At 39.8% G+C, this 20,584-nt stretch overlaps 1 protein-coding gene across 4 annotated transcripts in view; it reads right to left on the bottom strand.

The window, feature by feature from the left end:
- Positions 1 to 20,584, bottom strand: part of PATJ (PATJ crumbs cell polarity complex component) — a 161,838-nt gene that overhangs the window by 30,446 nt on the left and 110,808 nt on the right. For all 4 annotated transcript variants that reach the window (XM_068953372.1, XM_068953369.1, XM_068953373.1 and 1 more), the window contains 5 exons: positions 14,279 to 14,351; positions 11,087 to 11,179; positions 6,239 to 6,310; positions 5,606 to 5,723; positions 4,837 to 4,970 (listed from right to left, as the gene is read on the bottom strand). In XM_068953372.1, coding sequence (XP_068809473.1) covers positions 4,837 to 4,970; positions 5,606 to 5,723; positions 6,239 to 6,310; positions 11,087 to 11,179; positions 14,279 to 14,351 — 490 coding nt within the window. The remainder of the gene's footprint in view (positions 1 to 4,836; positions 4,971 to 5,605; positions 5,724 to 6,238; positions 6,311 to 11,086; positions 11,180 to 14,278; positions 14,352 to 20,584) is intronic.

The raw sequence follows: 20,584 nt of genomic DNA, 5'->3' as shown, positions 1-20,584 counted from the left end.
CGACTCCTGTGTTACCAGCTCTCACACCAATGAGTGTTAGTTGAGTGGAGGCATATTCAGTTACTTTTTGGAGCATTGCTAAGGTGTTTCAGTTCCCCGGATTTGTGAATGTCTACGTTTTATGGATGGAGTCCCTTGAAGTTTGTTAATTACCTTAAAAAGGCCCTTTATTAAAGCCAGCTGAAAGCAAAAGTGAAAAAAAAGAAAACCAATTTAGAATAGACAACCCAATATAAAAATCCTGTCTAAAAAATTTGTTGCTGCTATTTTTAATAAAAAAAGATACAGGATAAGGAATGCTTCGCTTTTTTTCTTTCTTTAAGTTTCAGATTATATTCTCGACAGCTTTCCTAGCTACTCTACTTCCAAACTGCCCTTAGGTTATTGGTCCTACAGCCTTCCTTTGTTTTATATTGTTGGTGCCTCTGCAGTACGTAAGTGTGATCCAAACTCTGTCTTCATGCTCTCCTCCCCTCCCAAGGTCTCCTACCTCAGGGGAAGGCACATCCACATACAAGTCTCCACTAGCAGTCAAAATGCTAAATACCCTCCAGCACGTCTGAGTGTCTTAATCTTCCAGGCAGCAAATAGAGTGTCAATAACTACAAGCAATAAACTCAACCGTTACTAAATCAGTTATTCAGTCAGAAGCAAAACAGTGCTCCCCCCTACTAACAAAATGTTTGTATCTTGGAGTGATGCTTTTTCACATATTGCCAATAATAAAATCCCTGTAAATGGATGATCTTGTTTTATACAAAATGGCTCGCTGCAAGTTGCTAACTGGACAACACGTAGTGGCATTCACTCACTTGGGAAAGATAACAGGGTCAGGATGAGAGAACCGCACAATGCCATTTGGAGGAATACCATGGCAGGCTTTTTAAGCTATTCCTTGATGCCGTATTTCCAGACCATTTCAACAGCAAACCTCACAGAAAGCTTTTGGTGAAAAGAATTTCAGAGGAAAAAGTCCTTTACTTGAACCTAAATTATTTTGCTTGAAACAACTTGTGCAGAATATGGTGAATCAAAAGCAGAATAACTAAGGAATGTTTCCTATATTTATGGTGAACCACCGGAATACCTGGGGCTGCCGCTCTGGTATCCTGTGGGACTGGTTACTCGGTCTTGGACCCACCCGGTCCCAGACTCTGCAGCTTTGGGCCAACCGGCCATGCCAACCTTGGCTTGCTGCCACCAGCGCCAAAGGCTAGAAGCTCTGGGGACTTTACATCTAACTAACAGTCTCAGGTTGTCCTGGCTCGGAGCTGGGAGGCCAAGCACATAAGTCTCGAGCAGCTTGCTGGGGATTATAGAGCCTGGCACTGCAGGCATTGCCCCCGCCAGCCCCGGCGCAGGCTGAGCCCTGGCAGCCCTGCTGGAGCCGGTCCCGCGGCCGGCTGCCCCGGAGCTAGGCGCGCCGGCAGCTGCAGGGTGACAATGACATCCCTGTCAGCTTTATAGCTGCTCTTAGCCGCGGTGGAGCTGACAAGTGAGTATATATCATTCAGCAACAGGGGGGGACAAGAGGGCCAGACAGCATCCCGGGGAGCACAGTTAGAGCCCAAAGCCTCACTTCGGGATGTTTCTGAAAACACTTTTTTTTTTTTTTTTTAATTCCCCAAGAGTTACTTTTACAAGTTTGATTGGACTACAACCAAAAAAAAAAAAAACACCCTCACAAATTGAAAGGCCTGTACTTCAGCCAGCTCCACTCTGCAGTTTAATTGCTTTAAAGGAGAGGCCATGTGTTGTGTTCTGTCAGGGGTACAGGAGAAGGTGAAATGAAAGACAGTGGAGGAAGAAGAAAAATGAAAAATCAACTCTTAGAATAGCACTGATTAACAGCTACAGCAGTCCAAAGAGCAACAATGCGAAGATAGCTTTCAAGGACAAATCCTTCTTTCCCATGCCTTTTCTACAACCTCATCTCTCCAGCTGATGCTCTCCTACTCCCCTGAAGTATGCAGCCACAATCCAGGCTTATAATACATCCAACTCAACAGGGTTTTGTTTGTTTGTTTGTTTGTTTAAGTTTAATGGGATGGTTTTCTCAATGGCAAACATCTAACAGGGGTTAAGACATCGCTTTCCAACCTCCTGAAAAAATCAGCCTCCCTGCACACAGGGTATATTTTTCAAGTCCATACTTGGTGACTCCTGATGAGATTCCTAAGGTTATGACTTAAAAGCTGTACACAGTATTTCATTTTTAAGTGGTGCTTCTCCTTAGCAGGCTGCCAGATTTATTTTTCCAAAAGCTGGGACTGCACATCAGGTGTTTAAAAAGATCCTGAACAACTCTGAAATGAATGTTCTTACTCCACGCAGGTTGCTGTTGTGTAGCAGCATTAATTGCCAGGAATTTGTTAACCATTTTTATGGCAAGAGCGTTTTCAGACTGCATGGAGGAGGCCTTCATGCTCTTGCCATAGCCGCCTTAGGCTCCATTTGTCAAACCCCAGTGAGGAACAGCCTCCCTCAATCCCCAGTACTGATACATTCGGTAAAAAGGTAAAAGCCCAGAAAAGAAAGTTTCCGCAGCAGTGACGCCCATGGAGGCGCCAGTCGCGAAGAGTCGCTCCTATCCTGCCAGGCCTGTCCCTCAGGGCGCATCTCCGTGGCACAGCCAGGGCAGCCCAGCCCTGCGTGCACTAGCTGAGCGCCGAGAACGCGAAAGAGAGCAAATCCCCAACTCACACCTGCAAATATAGGCTCTGAATAGTGCTACTCTCATTCTCTCTCACTTTGATCCAAAAATTCCCCTATTTCAAAAACAGCTAACGAATGAGCTTAAGCTGCTGAAGCCAGTCACAACTTTTATTAATTTTCCCGCACTGTAGACAGCAGTGGGTCTTGGATACACAATTTTCTGCCACATGACTAGACCTGTAGAAATGATGAACTTCTACAGCACATGAGTATAACGTATATATAAGCAGTGAAGCCATAAATCAATTTTTTTTTGCCTTTTTTAAAATAGGAAAGATGCCCATCTGTTTCACAGAGTTAGAACCAAATGATGGCGAGGAAGAGATATATCATTCAGCTACATGTAGCTGTTTTTTTTGTATTTCCTCTCTCATCCAGGAAACCCAGAGAGAGAAAGTTTCTTACGATCCTGAGCAGCATTTTCTTTCACCACTCCTCATTCCCTTATGCAAAGTGTATTTCAACTCTTTACCAACAAATTGTTAAATTTTTGCCTTCATGGCAAAAAAAGAAGGAATCAAAATAATTGGGGGCAGATCATTAGTACAAAGTAGTGAAATCAACAGCACTGCGTTGATCACACCAGCTGAAGACATAGCCCTGGCTACCTGTTTTAAGGAAAACAGCTTGCTCCCACAGTAACTTGGATAAGCAAGTTATGGAGAATCCCAGAGAGGGTCTATGCACAGATTAGACTGCGGTCTCACCAATGTAACTTGTTTCCTTTGAAATAATATTGCTTGCCTTTGAATGAGCAAATTGAGAAATAAGAAAATAAACAATGACTTGTTTTGGTAGGTCCTGCAATGTAACGATGACAAATGTCGGAAATTGTGCCTCCCTCCCTTTATGAACTCCACAGTAACTGCAGTAACTGCAAGTGCGGACATAATTTTTTTTAATAAATTCATAGGAAGACTCTTGAAAGAATGAACTAACGGAAAGCACAATACCTAATCAATACCATTTATTCAAGTTAAAGAATGAAATCTTTTGTATTTTCCTCATCTGCTCTATAAAGCAGATACTTTCATTTATTTATATGAAAAGCTCATGAAAGACATGAACCAGATTGCTTCCAACAGACTGCCATGTACTATTTTCAAATTCCAGTTAAATGAAAAAGCAGAGGGATGACTAATGCAGAACTTCTTACTGGAATTTACTCAACTCTGAAGATCTTGATTAAAAAAAAGGGACTAGATACTTCCTTTCAACTTCAAGTCTATAGCTGCTTACACTGACAACACTTCACTGCTTAAACTGCTTAATGATGAACTACTGTGATATTTTCAGGAACAACTGCATGTAAGGAAATTACAGAGTAACTCTACTATCTTAAGTCTCTTTGGGGCAGGGGATTTAGGAAAACCCAATAAGGACACCTCTGCAATAGACGTGTTTACTGAAGGAACTGAATCTGACTTTTAAAATAAAAAAGCTGACATCCTGTAATACAGCATCTCTTAAACAAATAGCGGAGTAGAAACAGCAACAGCAGAGAGGCAGAAATGAAAGGTTTAGGTAACCAACTTGCTGAGTTTAACTTAAACTGATACTTTTTAATATAGCTGAAGATAATTTTTTTTAAAACAGCATAACCAAAAGTGTATTAGACAAAAGGACACAGGAAAGAATAAAAGAGTACCTTTACCTCTGTTCAGCAAGGGCTTTTACTGGTAGGGACATATATCACAGTTTAGCATATATCACAGTATAAGCATTTATATTCTCAAGGCATAGATGTTAACCTTGTTGAAGTAGCTCTACCTGTCTGACATTCATTGGTACTTCAAACCTTCTGGTAACTTACTTGCCTGAAACTCTGAATTCATATGTGTTAAAAAAAAAGAATACATACTTGTAAATTATGACTACAGCAGAAGACACCACTGAAACACAAGCATTTCAATTTCAATGGGAGTAGAAAACAATTGATCTGATACAAGGCAAAACTATCAATCAGTATTGGAGATTGTGGCTGCCGGTTGCTCCTCCCTGTACTGAACAACTCATTAGAGCAGCAACAGATGAATGGCATCATCAGTTTCTATATTTTCTCTGCCTTTCTTCTCTCATTCTTTAACACAGACAATAAACGTTAGTTTAACAGAAGCTCACCAGTGGAGTGTCCTTCCCTCCAACGATGCTGAGACCGAGGCCCGATCGACCCTTAGATATCTCTATAGTCATCTCCTGCCCTGGAACAATAGGACAGGTCGCTGGATCCACAGGCAATGGAGGTGGAAAGATGCCTAAGAACATGAAAAGATAAAGAAGTGACTCCCACTATTAAGTGAGAAAACAAAAATGGCTAATGAAATTATCTGAGAGCAACTAATTAAATTCTCGTACTTTGTTCTTCACCTTTATAAATCTAAATCTAAATAGAAGACTATTCTGACTCACTCATTACAGAGTTACTAAGTGTCTAGGATACTGACTTCAGGTATGACCTATATGGCTCAGACCACAATGTCAAAACATATTGCACTGGGGTAGATGAGACAATACTGCAGCTCAGTGGAACTGACAGTGTTCCACATCACAGTACGCCTAGCACTGGAGAAAGTCAAGCCGCTGTTTAGACGTGAAAGAGGAAGTCATCTCAGGTATACAATATCACCGTATTTTTATATTGGAATATGCGAGGAACTACTCAAAGACAAAAGGCAGGACTAGATGGTTGCGACACCTATTTTCCTCAGAACAGTTCACATTTTACTAACAGCATCACTCTGGCAATACAGAAGGGAACGATCAACCCACTAATGCACTGGCCTGGCCTTTCCTTGTGATAAGGCCACTGGGTGCTAAAAGAGAAAAACATCCACCCTGCGTTAGGGTACTATATACACACTACGGTGCTGAAAGAAATAATTTTTCATACTACGGCTGGTGACTTCTGCCTCTGGAGAAAGATAAGTAGGTGCTGGCACCAGGTTTATCTCCTGTAAGCTGACTGGCACTTTTGTTGAAGATTTTGATTGTTTGATTTGGTTGAAGACCTAAAAGCAAAGCAAAGCAGAAGCAAACATAGATCAATTATCAACAGCTGAGATGCACATTATGCTGAAATCGTCATTAGCTACTGATTATCATATCCTACTAAATCTGCTAAGTTAACAGGAGGGAAATAAGTAACAAGAATAGGTGATGAACTGAAAACATTCTTTTTAAAAGGAAATGGCAAATCAGGTAGACTGGATGACTGCAATTCCAGAACTGCTTGTGCAGAAGTATGGACAGAACTCCACCTCTTTGCCATGCCTCTCAAACCAAGTAACTTGTGGCTTTTTCTTTTTTCTCTTCTTTTTTAATAGGAAAGAATATCCTTGACATTAGCCCGCACAATTATTTCCAAATGCTTAAAGAGAAGCAAGTCATTTTTGCAGTTTCCCCCCCAAGAAAATTATTTTAATGTCTCCTCAGTCAAAAAGACTACCCTGGTAGGATAAATCACACAATCTTCAACTGATTCAGGTCCTCAGAAAATCTTTCCAGTTAATTTAAACACACATACATTTTCTGGGAGCTGCTCCTCCACTTCCTGCTGATCTACCAAAGCTGATTTGTCAACTTCATATTTCACATCCTAAAAAAATATATTAAAAAAGTTAGGTGTATTGAGAACATCGTATTAGCTTAAATAAAATCTCCTCCAAAACTATAAATGATGGCTGTAGTTGAACTCAGTGATATTTCATCATATAAGTACACTTACAGCGCAACATAAAGCTGAAGCCAAGAATTTAGAAGAGAAGAAATAACATGAATTCAGGGAATATCAGGAGCTACTAAAAAACACACCCTAAAATTTTGAGGGCATACAATCTAAGGAGGGGGTTTTAGGAGGAGATTATCCCACATTGTCTATATTGTTCCTGAGGAACTGGGAAGTCAAATTCCTCTAAAGGGCATGGACCTGCAGTCCCTGCGGTGTCATGGGACAGCAGCTCCCACGCAAGGTGGGAGCAGACACTGCGTTACACGTCAAGCTTCCAGCATGCAGGCAGCTGTATAGATCCTTCAGTGCCTATAGTCAGAAGAAATTCAAATTCATCTATTTTCCTTGCCCCACTTCTTTTCATGACAGGTCTCAGCAGCACTGAGCATCCTGCCAGTATTTAAATAAAGTAACTGCTTATAATGCTTCATCCTGTCCCATTATAAGTATCTCAAACAACAGCACCTCAATCACAGGCTCCTTTTGTATCCTCATGTCATTGCATATCCTTGCAATACACTAAATAATATTTTTCTCTGCTATTTCAACAACTACTAACAGCAGTTATGGTATCTTTCCTTTGTAACCTCTTAGCCAAATTTAGGTCACTTTGATCACAATATTAGATTTAGCTATGTTGCCAATGTAAAAAAAAAAAAAAACCAAAACCCTAACATCCTAGTTTGCAGAAAAGTTGCAAACCAACTTCAAAAGACAATGGCGACATTCAGCATCTCAGAAGAATGTCTCATTAAGATGACAGTTCATACATTTAAAAAAAAATATTAAATTTTAGGTAACCAAACTTGTAAATACTGGCCTTGTTTCCTGAAGTCTTATGAAATTAAACCTCCCAGCCCCAAAGGCTTCTTTCCCGCATTTTTTTTCTTTTATACTCCAAGCTTGCTCTAACTACAACTGTTATCTATTTGAATAGCAAGAAAAATCAGATAAAGCAATCACACTGTATTATCAGAAGGGTCGGGGAGAAATGGAAAATTTCCTTTGTCATTTTATGAGATACTGTTATAATGAACACTGAAAAATTATTTCACACCTTTTTTTTTTCCATTCTGATACGTGACTGAAACCTGAAACTTCTTTTTGCACATCTAGCAAGCTCTGAACGTCACCTTTAAAACCATTTAATCCTCTCCACTTACACTCAGACTATATTGGAGGTACCTGGTCAAAGTAAAAGATTTCTAATCCCTCAAGCACTGAATTGTACGCTCTGCGTTTGTCATAAGCCTGTGACCTGACTGATTTAATCTAATTCGATTCCCTTCAATGCATCCAAAAGCATTTTCATAAAGTCCCTCCTATTTGCTGCTGCTTCAAGGACAGGTTTTCCATCTGTTTCAAGACAGATTACTGTTCCAAGTGCAAGTATGTTACAGAAAATGAACCTGTTCTCACATATCAAACATCAGTTTAATTATCCTACCTAAAGGACATTGAATTATGAATACTCTCTGCCAGGACACTATCAATGCAAGGTGTTTACAAGCTCATGCAATTACCACCTAAATCATTTTCATTTCAATAAAGATAAAAGTTCTGAGAGTATCACTTTCTAGATTTTTAAAAAGCCTCCGTACATCATTTCTTTTCACAGAATCACAGAATGGTTGAGGTTGGAAGGGACCTCTGGAGATCATCTAGTCCAACCTCTCTGCTCAAGTAGCGTCCTCTAGAGCATATTGCCCAGGATCGTGTCCAGGCGGGTTTTGAATATCTCCAGGGAAGGAGACTCCACTACCTCTCTGGGCAACCTGTTCCAGTGCTCTGTCACCCTCACAGGGAAGAAGTTTTTTCTCAGGTTTAGGTGGAACTTCCTGTGGTTCAGTTTCCGCCCGTTGCCTCTTGTCCTGTTGCTGGGCACCATGGAGAAGAGACTGGCCTCATCCTCTCGACACCCCCCTCTTCAGATACTTGTAGACATTGATGAGATCGCCTCTCAGTCTTCTCTTCTCCAGGCTTATTTTCCAGCAACAACTTATAGAAACCAAGATAGCTAAAATCCTCAGAAACCTATGACCTTGTATCAGGTCACCTCAAACATCAGCTAATAAGCGTGCATATACTGCCTAGCACTTCCACTGGCTCCAGTTCAGAAACAGCACTGTTTTCTTTCCCCCCGTTATCATCCCAGTCCACAATGATGTATATTACATAACATCACTTTCTCAAGTGGTGAAGTGCCAACAGAAAGTACCTTGGGACAGACCGACAAATTTATCAGCAACTGATGGATTCAAAATGATCTGAATTTTTTATTACAGCTGTCAGTCGGGTCAGACAACCTGTCCATGCTTTGAAGTGTGCACACTTGTGAAAGATTTTTGCTGATAAGCACATACTTTTTATTTATTTGGTGAACTTGATCTTACATGTTGACTTCTACATTCCAAATTTCCCTTGACATATTACTAAGAAATGCAATAACAATGGTGAAGTAGCGTTAGGCTCTAGTAGCAGCCATCAGGCCCTGAAAAACAAGGCACTGTTTTCTTTTGCCTCAACAGTTACTAAAAGATTACAACAGAAATCTCTTTTCCTCAAAATAACGAGTTGCTTTGCGCCACGTTGCTGCGTTGAAGTCTTAATGCTGATATGTCCACAAACCCATATCCTTCTGGTCAGAAGGGACTGATTGCATCAAATTAGACCACCATTTACAAAAATAGGATACCCTTCCTACAGATAATTGCCATATCCAGCCACGTAATTTTAAAATTCTGATTGAAATAAATCCCTGAAATTATGAAGCTTGCTGTCATGTCTGTCTCCACTATTTTTCATCCATTTATGCCTCCAAATTAAGCGCTGGCCCATCTGAAGCCATCAGGGAATGAGTGGTTGGATCTACAGGCATTCAAATTCTTTTCTAAATCCCCCTCTTAGCGATTACTTTCTTGGTATCTACTCATAACAGTAAACTGTAACAGCTATTTGATGTCACAGGAAAAATCTAAGTGGAAAGATGAGACAGTTTTTGTTTCCCATTGTCCATACCAAGTTAAGCGTGTTACTGATATTTTCCCCACATGGAGTTTCTCAACAAATCTATGCCCCAGTCTTCTGCAATCTTTCTGCCTTTGTCCTATTCCGGACAACTCTTCCCACCAATGTTTTAGCTTTTTAAAATTATTGTTAACTTTCAGTCTAAAATACTGTAACTTCTACCCTCTGGCTCCACTGCTTCTTTCTTGCTTCATCAAGTCCAAAAGGAGCTGCCAATACATTCTGCCTTCCCTGTTGTTCCAGTGGCATGTTCCCTCCACAACTATCTTAGGTTGCTTTTTTTTTCCCCATTAAATTCATGCTTCCACTATTCAAAACACTGCACAGCACCATACTGTATACTGTGACTCTTTTTGTGCAAAAAATTTTGTATCTTTTCATCCACTTGAGATTTTGTATACTTTTCATATTACCTTGTAACCCTTAAAAAGTCTCTTGGCAAGCTGAGCAAGAAGAACAGCAAAAGCAGGTAAATTATATCTGCAAATGCCTACTATAAAACTCCGATTTATTTATCTTCAAGGTCATCAAAGGAGGTTTCTGCACAAGGCTACAAAGTCAACTTTTTTTGTAATCCATTAAGAACATAAATAAATCAGTTGTACAGAGGTGGTTAATTCTAGTGCTTCAATACCACGCAACACTAATTTTTGGATTTCACGGACTTGTTAATTAAAGGCTTACTAGTAATAAGATGTCACCCACGTTCAACTCATGTTCACAATACCCAGGACAGTCTTTGCAAAAGATATGGTGGAGCAGAAGGAAGGGATCTAAGAAAAAAGGCCAAAAATGTGAGGTTTCCTTAGTTGAAGGGTGCGCGCACAAACTGTGCATGCACAGCAAGCCTCTTCTAATGCGCTCCTTGAAAAAAAAGCAGACTGTTGGGGAAAAAGATTGTCTTAGCAAATTTTATGCACCTCTATGTAAGTCACTCTTCAGCATATTCAGTAGTTTTCCATTTTAAACTTTTAACATAAAGTCCAAAAAGAGAGATTAAAGTTATACCCTCGGGGCTTTCAGGTTTCTGATAATGCACAATCCGGACACGCTAAACAACAAAAACCCTCATGTGTATCAATGAGAAGTTCAGTATTTATTACAGTGCACATTGACAGTACCACATTAAACAAGAATTTATGGGTTTGATGCAGAAATTACTGAGGGAAACTCTATAGCTGTTATTCAGGAGGCAAGACTAGCTTATGATAATAGCCATTTTTGCCTTAAAATTTATGAAGCTATGAATACAAATAAGAATATGATTTACAGACCCCACTTTTTTCTGAAGTTTGTCACACACTGATGGCAAGAGTGAAAACTGAGACTCCTCATTGGAAAAGAGTCAAAAGAGGGCCATAACACTACATACAAACTCTCATCTAAATATTTTAACATATTATACTGACTTCTTAATTTCATGAAAACATGTGAAGAGAACTGTTCCTATATATAGCTAAAAGCTTGACTCTCCTCTTACTTATATGTACTGGATATAATTCTACAAAAAAGTGCTGTAATACCCCAACATAAAGGTGGTTAGAAAACAAATCAAGCCAACAAGTCTACAGCTCCTAAGCTCTGATTTTAATTAAATATTACTTCAAAGTCACTTACAGCTTTGATGGATTCCTCATCAGTCAAGCTTTTCATCACAACTTCCAAGCTGGTGTCTTCTTCTCTGTTTGCAGGTTCAGTGCCACCATGATCCTGGCAGAAAGGATGGATGCCAATTTTTAAACAGAGCTATGGTCCAGCATAATAGCTAAAGATAAAATTAGACAATTTGTACCTTTTCCTTCATTTTTCTAAACAAGTATCAGCATGAAAAAGTTAAAAAAAAAAAAAAAAAAAAGAAGTCCACAACTAAAGCACCTTCATGTCAGGAGACAAATAAGCAACGCAAGTTTTGTGGGACAGACCTCAGTCTCCACTTGGCCAGTCCAAAGTAGACCAAGGCAGTCCAGTGCTAACAGTTAGGAGCAGATCTGGGCCACCTTTCAAGGTGGACTAATCCCTGTGAACTGTGAAAACCAATCCGAGTGGGTCAGCACCAGCAGGACTGAGAGCTCTTCCCCTGGAGCAATAGCTAAAGCCTGGTTAGCGCCAGGTTGCAGCACGTGGACCTTGAGCTGGGTAGACTCATGCCAGCACTGGAGTATGATCCTCAGCTTCAAGTGTAAATGCAGCCACAAGATTCAAGTACTTCTGCACATTACTGTGAGAATACTGCAAACACCACTCAAGGACAACTATCAGAGAACCAATAAATGAAACTATTGTGCCAAAAGACAAGTATTTTCTGTAAGAGGTGCAACAGAGCTTCCTTGTGCATGAGGTCTGGCTTTGAACATGCGTGCATGCACCTACGCTGCTGTTGCGGAAGGAGATTTTGACCCACGGGGAAATCAGTTTTTCTCTTTCTGTACAGGAATCCCAACAAAAAAGGCCCCTAAAACATAAAATGGCCCTATACTGAATAGAAAAGCTTGTCTGATCAGGATTTTCGGATATTTTCTCTACATAATAACTAGGATATATTTAAGAAGCATATGTTGGCAAGAAGAATGGTTTCCTTCCCAAAACAATCAAAGTTAAGATAGACAGGAAATAGTATATTTTCTGGAAAAAGGTTGAGTTAGAATTTAAAGCCTTTGATCTAAATCTGGAGCTGTTCTCTCTCGCAAAGCAAAATGGACTTTCTATGACACCAAATTCTGAAATCTTCTGAATTCTCATTAAACATTGTACAATTAAAGGTAAAATGGGAACTATGCAATTGGTGTCCCGATCACCATCTGAGGGACCAACTACTTCTCTTTTCTTGAGAAGGCTCACTCTGCCCAGTATTGCAACAGAGTGCCTCACTCCATTAACAAGACACATTATGGAAGGTGCAGCTCTCTGATCAGTGAAACTTCCTGAAAACAGAGCTTTTAGACTAATGAGCTACATGCTTGGGTTTTGGTGCTTTGCCACAGTATTATACCAAAGCCTCGTCACATTCTGTCCAACAGCTCTATGTAACAAAATAAGACCTGTCTCTGTTTTAATGAATACTACTGTTTAGCATTTTCCATATTAAAATAACTTAACGAAGATAAAGACTTAAGCTGAAGAAAATTAACACAGTAGCATATGGTAATCATGGCACCCTGATATTCTGTTAAACTGGCTGGCTATTTTTTTTATGATCTGACACCTTTCACGTACAGTGTAAGTAGCACACATTAAGCATTTATTCAGTTTTTCAGGATATAAGGCACAGTCAGCATTTTTTTTAAAAAAGACATGAACAGTTGGCCAAAGAAAAGCTATTTCAATTTCCATGTGGTGACAGTATCTGTTGCTTAAATTCATTTTATGGGTTAAGGAAAAAAAAAGAGATAACTAGAAGTCAAAACCTGCATTTACTCAAGAAGCAGACACAGCACTGATGGTAAGAGCTTTCCACTACTGCGTGAAGCTCAACCCACATGCAACTACCTTGCAAGGCAAAAGTAGCCCATGAGACTGAAGTCTGGTTTCTACGCGCCGGGAGATTGCAAGTACAGACAGTCAACCACACAACAGAACAGGATGAACTAAAGCTTTGTGGCACATCGTGAATACACAAATACTAAACAAAGTTAGGAAGAAAGGCAGGGATTACAGCATCAACAAAGCTTGAACCTGGGCTGTGTAAATTGTAGAGTGACTTGAACCCAACAGCGGCAGTTTCCCCTTGGAATATGTTGCTTTTATGGGGGTGGAAAAAAAAAAGCCAAAGCAGTACCTAAAAATGACTTGGAACCAAGCAAAAACTAAGCAGCTCTTGCACTGCACAGCACAAGCCTTGAACACAGCTATAGCTGTATGGCAATAACCATCAACGTTAAAGCAATAGCAAGCACGTCACCAGGAGATTCAGCCAGCATTACCTACAAGACCACAGTGTTGCGGGGTAACAGTAATGCTTATGGAAATATCAAGACTCTAATGCCCCTGAATTTATCAATTCAAGGCAAGACTAAACCTCAATTGAATTATAAAACATGTTTTGCTTTATTAGCTCAAATAGAAATAGAATTAAAAAGCAACAGCCAAGCTAACCATGTGCTTTATCTAGAAAATTTCATTACACTATATCAAGATGTCAGAATGATAACAAGGTGGTGACACTGCATGGATTCATGATGCACAAGAGAGCAATCAGTCGACCCTGGGGCTGAGACAGCAACTACAACATCATCACCGCATCGGGCAAGTTTTTGCGTTGGATGACTGCATACTGCAACACGGTGCACGAGAGCTCCCTGCCTAAACAGCTCATGTCTGCTCCTGGGGCCCAGGACAAAGCTGTCGGTCATCCTAATTCTTTTGCTGGGCTGCAGATAGGAAGATAGTACTGTTCTGGGGGGACTGGAATTTACAGGGCACGAGCCTTCCCCTGAAAAAACGCTCGTTTCCTCTCCGTAGGAGGATATCCACATTTCAGGCAAAAGGTCCTCACCACTACTACTCTAACGGGCTGAACAAGAAACAGGTTCTCATTCAGAGACTTGTTTTCCCCCGTACAGCAATAAACACTTTAATGCCTGCCACTTAGTACCACGCCAACTTTCAGTAATGATGAGAACAACAACAACAACAACAAAAAAAAGGGACAGGGGAAAATACACCTATCGGGTCAAGTTCCTACCCAATGCATTTTATGATTCAGGGTTTAATTAGGCAAGGTGCTTGAATTTATAATGAACTCCTAATTATGATTAATCTATCTAATTTAGTAAACCCTAATTAAAAACAAACAAACAAACAAAAACTTACCTCAATAGAAGAATGGGAACTGGAAGGCAAAGGGAAAGGAGCAACAGCCATCTGATTGAATGCATCTTCATTTCTGTAAAACAAAAAGCAACATATTACACACTAAACCATAATGGCCAAACTTTTCTATTGAGTTGGTTTTGCCCATTAAGAAAATATTATTACCAAGGTAAAAGTAAACTGTTTCTTAAGAAAAGTGTGAGCTTAGAAAAGCACTTCATTTTTGCTTGTGTTCTTTGCTAGTAAACAGATTATATCACTTCTTGAGATCACAGTAGTTTCCTCTGGGAAATACTAACATTGTATACTTCGGAGATCTAATTTAGTACAGATTGTCAGAGGATGCATTTGGAGTTTATGTTCCCTATACATCAATAGACCAAAGAAAGCATCCCAAGAGGAACAATTCTGGACACCCACGCTACGTATAGAAGGTAGTTCAGGTGATGCTCAACATTATGTCCAAAATATGTTTGGGTAAGTGGACAATTAAAAGAATAAAACATAGGAGATTAAAATGCATTTTTAAAAATTATATATGTATTTCTTTTTTTTCCTACTACCATATATTTTGAAACCCCTTCAGAAAGGAAGTCCTTCAAAACTAACATTTAAGAACGTAAGATTAAAATTGGCTTTTAAATCACTCAGCTTAGTCTTCTTTATAGTCGCAGCTACTGCATCATGCAACCTTTGCTGAGCTCCGCATTAAAGCGGGGTTTTTAGCCCCACTACTCTTGCTGGAAAGTGTTGCAAGACCTCTGTGTGCTAATACTTAGGTAACCTCCTCTAATACTGTCTACATTTATTAATAGTTTCCTTATACTCGTCTAATGTATACTTTGCTGAAATACACATCTGCAATAGATCTACCACCTGTTTTACCAAAATAGCTTGCTTTTTCTTTTTTGTTCATATTTCTTGTGGTCTCTTCTAAAAGACCCAATATAAAAACTTGGAAGAATTTTTAGAAAATGTAGGAAGAAAAGAAAAGTGATGGACATTAACTTCCCCTATATATAAACTCAGTATTTTTCAAAGATGCTTACTATGTATGGCATCTTCTTCCTTCCTCTTTAACTTGCATTCCCAAGTAAGCATCTAATTACTTTGTAACATTCAAAGGCTTTTTTTCTCATTAAATAACATTCTGCCTTGCTAGTGCTTTTCTTCAAATGCCATTTACAGTTATTTTTCTTGTGAAATTAGCTCTGCATTTTTTGGCCTTTATAAGATTGAACCAAGTAAAATATGACTTATGTAATACTGTTGCAATATATGACATATCAAAAAGTCTCCAAATTTTGCATCGAAAACTGTATTAATGCACCTCTTTATTTCTTGGGTGAGCTACTGTCAGCGAACACAGAGGCCAGGAATATGTTGCAAACCCTGTTTGGCTAAAGATTCAGTAACGCCACACAGTCTCTGCTCACCCAAACAAGAGGGAGGAGGAAGCAATACCACCACTTTGTAAAAGCAGAGCTTGAGATGAAAGGACTTGACTTCTCACGCAGTGGGTCTGCTTGGTTTGGTTTTTGGTCCCACCTATCTTTCAGGTTACCTTACCACAAGCACTTTTTTTTTTCCCTCCTCTCTAATTTCTGGAATAAAATATTAAACTAAAACTTGCTTAAAATCACTTAATGGAAATGTCTGCAAGAAAAAAGTCTTATTCTAACCCTGAAGAGTTAAACACATGAAGCTAGTATGTTCCGATCACTGAAAGACAACACTATAAATCAAAAGCTCTCAGCAGAGCAGAGGAGAAGAAATTAAATCACAGGCATTTGAAGTGATAAATCCTGCATGCAAAGGTTGGGGAATTCATTTACTTATCTTCAACCAAACAGCCACACAGTTCAAACAAACCCATCATTGCCGTGCTCACTCACAGCCTCTCCTCTTGGCCCTGCTCAAAGCCTTGCAACAGCCAGAAACAACGCTAAGATCAGAGCTGTCGTGGCCAGTGATACAGAAACATGCTTGCAGAAGGCCAAGAAGAAATCCAAGAAACGCACAGAATCAAAAACATGCATTTCAAAAGCACTTCACAATTCAAGTGCATCTCATTTTACCCTGAAAGCATATTAGGCAAGGACATTTTTCTTCCTCTTTTATCCTCATAAGATACTGATCTGATGTTGCTGTTCTAACCTGTAACAATACATCAGCAAATCTAAGGCGCCTAGGAGACCTAGCAATTTTTGGCCAACTACAGATATTTTTCTGACAAGGCTTTAACATGAAGCACAAACCGCGTGAGAACACAACACTCCTGCAGCTTACCAGGCAGGCTGCATAACCTGCAGTTAGGAGCAAACCGGGAAATAACAAGGGGCATGTCTACACCTCTGTCAGGAGCGCCCTTCTAAAAACTGCTACTCCTAGGCTTCGCTATTTGCATTGCAAAGTGCGATGTATCTAATTATACAAACTAGTTTCTACTGCATATATAATATACACACAATGGCTATTCCCATTATTGGGAATATTTTGGGAACATTTTTATGCAGTTTGAAACGGATGGACATTTTTATTTTGCTCAATAAAAAACTTATAGTCATTCCCCAGGAAAAAAAGCCCCCCAAGATAAAACAAATAAACAAATAAAAAACCTCCCAAAAACCAAAAAAATCCAAGGTTACAAAACACCAGAACTTGTAATCTCCCTCTGCTTGGACTTGTACATATTTAAATACCTCAACACTGCTTCAAAGGAGCCTGCTTCAAAGCACTATCAAAGCGGGAACATATTCTAAAGTGACAGATCTAACAATAAATCACTCTTTGCTCTCCATTTCCACAGGTGTCGTTGATTAAAACATGAATTTACTTACAATGAAAAGAATCAGCTTAGAAATCCGAATATATTCGAGTTACAGTGACTGCAAACGAACGTTCAATATGTTTGCCAATAGTCGCTACATCACCACCTCTGAGAAAGCGCTTCTCTGTTGCCAGCGTTCAGTTTTGCTCCCAGTTGTGTGTCTGAACTCTGCGGAGTCAGGACACAGCTTCAGGCTTGCAAGGTCAAAGCAATGCACAACGCAATTCATGCAGCAGGCCAGCTCAGACCCTGCCCATCGCTGCTCTGCAAAAACGATGAACATGCACAGCTCTTGGCCAAGCTCTTCTACTGGTTTATGCAAGAAAGCGGGACAGCAGTTCACCGCCTTGCTGAGCTCACGTACAAGAGAGAGCTGTTCATATTTCATCAGTTACACATAAACTGAATAGGGAATTAATCTTGGGGGCAATAGGTCCTCCCACAAATACTTTCATTGCTTCTAACCTCTCAGGATGAATTTCTAAGGGAAAATGGGAGTGAGATCTGGTTGGAGGCCAGACTGCCTACTGGTAGTACCAACATGAGTAAATAGAGCTCAAGCCTGAAGAAACACCAAACTTCCCTCACTGCAAAAGACTGTAGGAAGCAACATCAAAGTAATAAATACATACATGACAGAGACCCTTTAAAAGTTGAGAAGAGCTCATACACTCTCAGATTTATTTGCTTAAATTGCTGTACTTCACTACATTTTTCTTCCTTTCTAGTCTAAACAGAAACTCTGGACATTCACCTCCCTTTATCACTGACCAGAGAGAAAAAACTTCTGCAAGTTTTGCTCCATCCAAAAACTGTACTTCCAGAGACAGGGGAGATGTGCAGCAATATTGGTATTACTGACTAATAATTAACTCACACAAACACATGGCACAAACAGAGCCTACAGAGAGCAATATGCAAATATAAATCTCGAGGGATTTCTCATTCCACATGGCCTGACATAAGTCTGAAGGGAAGTTAAAGTTGTCTGCCACAAGGCTTCAGCTGACTTTGCCTCGCATGTACTGTGTTGCACTTACCAAAAGCTGTCCGGGGCACTTCGGGGAAATCTCGCACACTGCTGTCACGTGAAATGCGTCCTGCTCTGAAGCATTTCAGAAAGTTATCTTTGAAAAGATGCTAACCAGAAGTCACAGCCTCAGCCAAATTCAGTTTTCTTACTTGCCCAACAACCTCTTACACCTGTAACTCTTTCACTCAGGTTCCCTGCCCTCCTTCAAGGACTTTTTCTGTATTCCACTTTAATTACCCATAAGTCTCTCAGGTTCGTGATGGTTACAGCTGCCACTGTCAAGTAACACTAAGAAAATAAAATACGTGTTGAGCATACAGAATGAGATTCATCTTGCCTTCGTCTTCACCTGTCTAACACTGAGCATCTTGGCTAAGATAGTGTCCAAACTTCCTCTGTGGCCAGTACAAAAACAAGACAACTCTAAAGGGCAATTCACCCTAGCACCTAAATGACCTTATTTAGGGTGGGATGAACTCGATTGCTCTACGGAGGCTCCTGCCAACTATTCATTTATCACAGGAAAAGTCTAGATGACCTCTAGATGGCTAAGGTAAGGGAGATGGACCTCCTGTTAAACTATCTGCAACCACACAATTCATGAACACTAAAAAGATCATTTTGCAATGGCTTTGTAGGGGTCTGTGGAAGCTCTTTAGGAATATAAAATATGTCAAGAGTCAGGAGCAAAAACCGATAGCTTGTATGTAGCTGCATGATACTTTAGTTAGAACAGGTCTCAAGAGCAAGGAACTGAACAGTGTTTGCCCAGTAACCTCATGATTCCCAAGGATTTTGGTTGTAGTATCAGGCTGCACAAAGTCCTGCAGATTATTGACAAACCTGCATTGTCCTCCTCCCGTGTTTTCAGCAAGAAAAAAGAGCCAGGCCAAGATTTCCTATTTTCTTATCTTTGTTTTCCTATAAAAGCTTATTTGGAGAAGAACTGCTGCAGGAAAGCTGAACGTTGAAAAGGCACACACAGTTTTTGCTTCAGATGGGTCAAGATAAGACCTTTGTATTGTGCTTCACCTGGGAAAACCTTTCCTGCTAACAGGAAAGCTTGTTCTTCACTTCCCCTCCCGTCACTGTTGACTATATAAGAACCAAATGAATACAAGGACTTTAAATGTGCAACTAATGTTCACTTAACCTACAGTTTAGGTCATGAAAGGTTTGAGAGAGGCCAGTTTACTTAACTTCCTCGACCGAGGACTTATTCACACATATGTGCTACAGCAGGGAGGAAATAGCTCTGCAGAAAACAGGAAAAGAACTTCCAGCTTGTATACAAAGTCGCTGGCAAGAGCTTATTTTTAAAACTTTCCCACATGAAAGAACCCAGTCAAAACAACTGAAAAATAGAGCTTATACTATTAAAAGACAACCAATTATGTAATCTAGAATGAATTTAAAGCAAAAATTATTTACAAAGCATGAAAATGTCTCAACTCCTGATTACAACAACATTACTTATCGAGGCTCTAAAAGTAGAGTGAAGATTCGGTGACAAAGTCATAGCAATGGTAAGTGTTAAAACAGCACCGTGAACTTTCTCCTTTCACTGTGAAATGGCTGCTGTCCTCGCTTTACCCATCCTCGGACAAAATGCAATGCTCTCTCTTCTGCATGTTACCCTAAAGAGCAACTGATTAGTCTTTACAATAATACCTGGAAAGGGAGGGAGGGTTAAAGTGACAGAGATTTGTGGACTTCACTCAGAATCTACAATTCCATCATCACAAAGCAACGATAACGTAACTTAACGACTGCAGTGGGGGAAAACGACCGGACAGTTAACAGATGGTACTTAAATAGGCAAAATCCTACAGTATTTTATTCTTAGAGCATTTCTCATGTTTCAGACAGTATAAGACATCATTTTCATTTAAGAGAAAAAAGGTATATGAAAGAACGAATCACAGGTCTGAACTCAGTTTGAAACGGTTTGAAATCAATCACGTTCACTTTGATGCAAGCATTCAAACTGTATTTGGTTTGCTTATTATACCAACACTGAAGCATCAAAATAGATTAAAGGCAGCTAATTGAGCGTGGACAAAACATCAAATTTGCTGAATCATAAAATTCTCACTCTAAAAGAGTATTCTGATATAAACTGGATTTCCTACTACAAACATGAAATCTAATTACATTGTTTTATTATGCATGTTAAAAGGATGAACTTATAACGCATGCACAAAAAGTACATTGGGTTTGAAAACCGTTCTATTTTGGGAACTAGTGCATACAGACTCCTGCAAGAAACAAGTCCCTTTCTCAGATTCCTCACTGGCCAATTCCCAGCACTGGAGACTCAGACCAAGAATTTCAAAAGGAGACTGAGGTTTTTAACATGTCTTACTCCCGCTGACTTTCACTAGTATTAGTGTGTTCTGTGCCTTTGAAAGTTGCAGCCAAATTATTATTTATTTCAGGTACT

This window comes from Struthio camelus, chromosome 8 (assembly GCF_040807025.1).
Source record: "Struthio camelus isolate bStrCam1 chromosome 8, bStrCam1.hap1, whole genome shotgun sequence".
Lineage (NCBI taxonomy): Eukaryota > Metazoa > Chordata > Aves > Struthioniformes > Struthionidae > Struthio > Struthio camelus.
The sequence above is the reverse complement of the archived record's forward strand: the minus strand, read 5'-3'. Positions and strand labels throughout refer to the sequence as shown.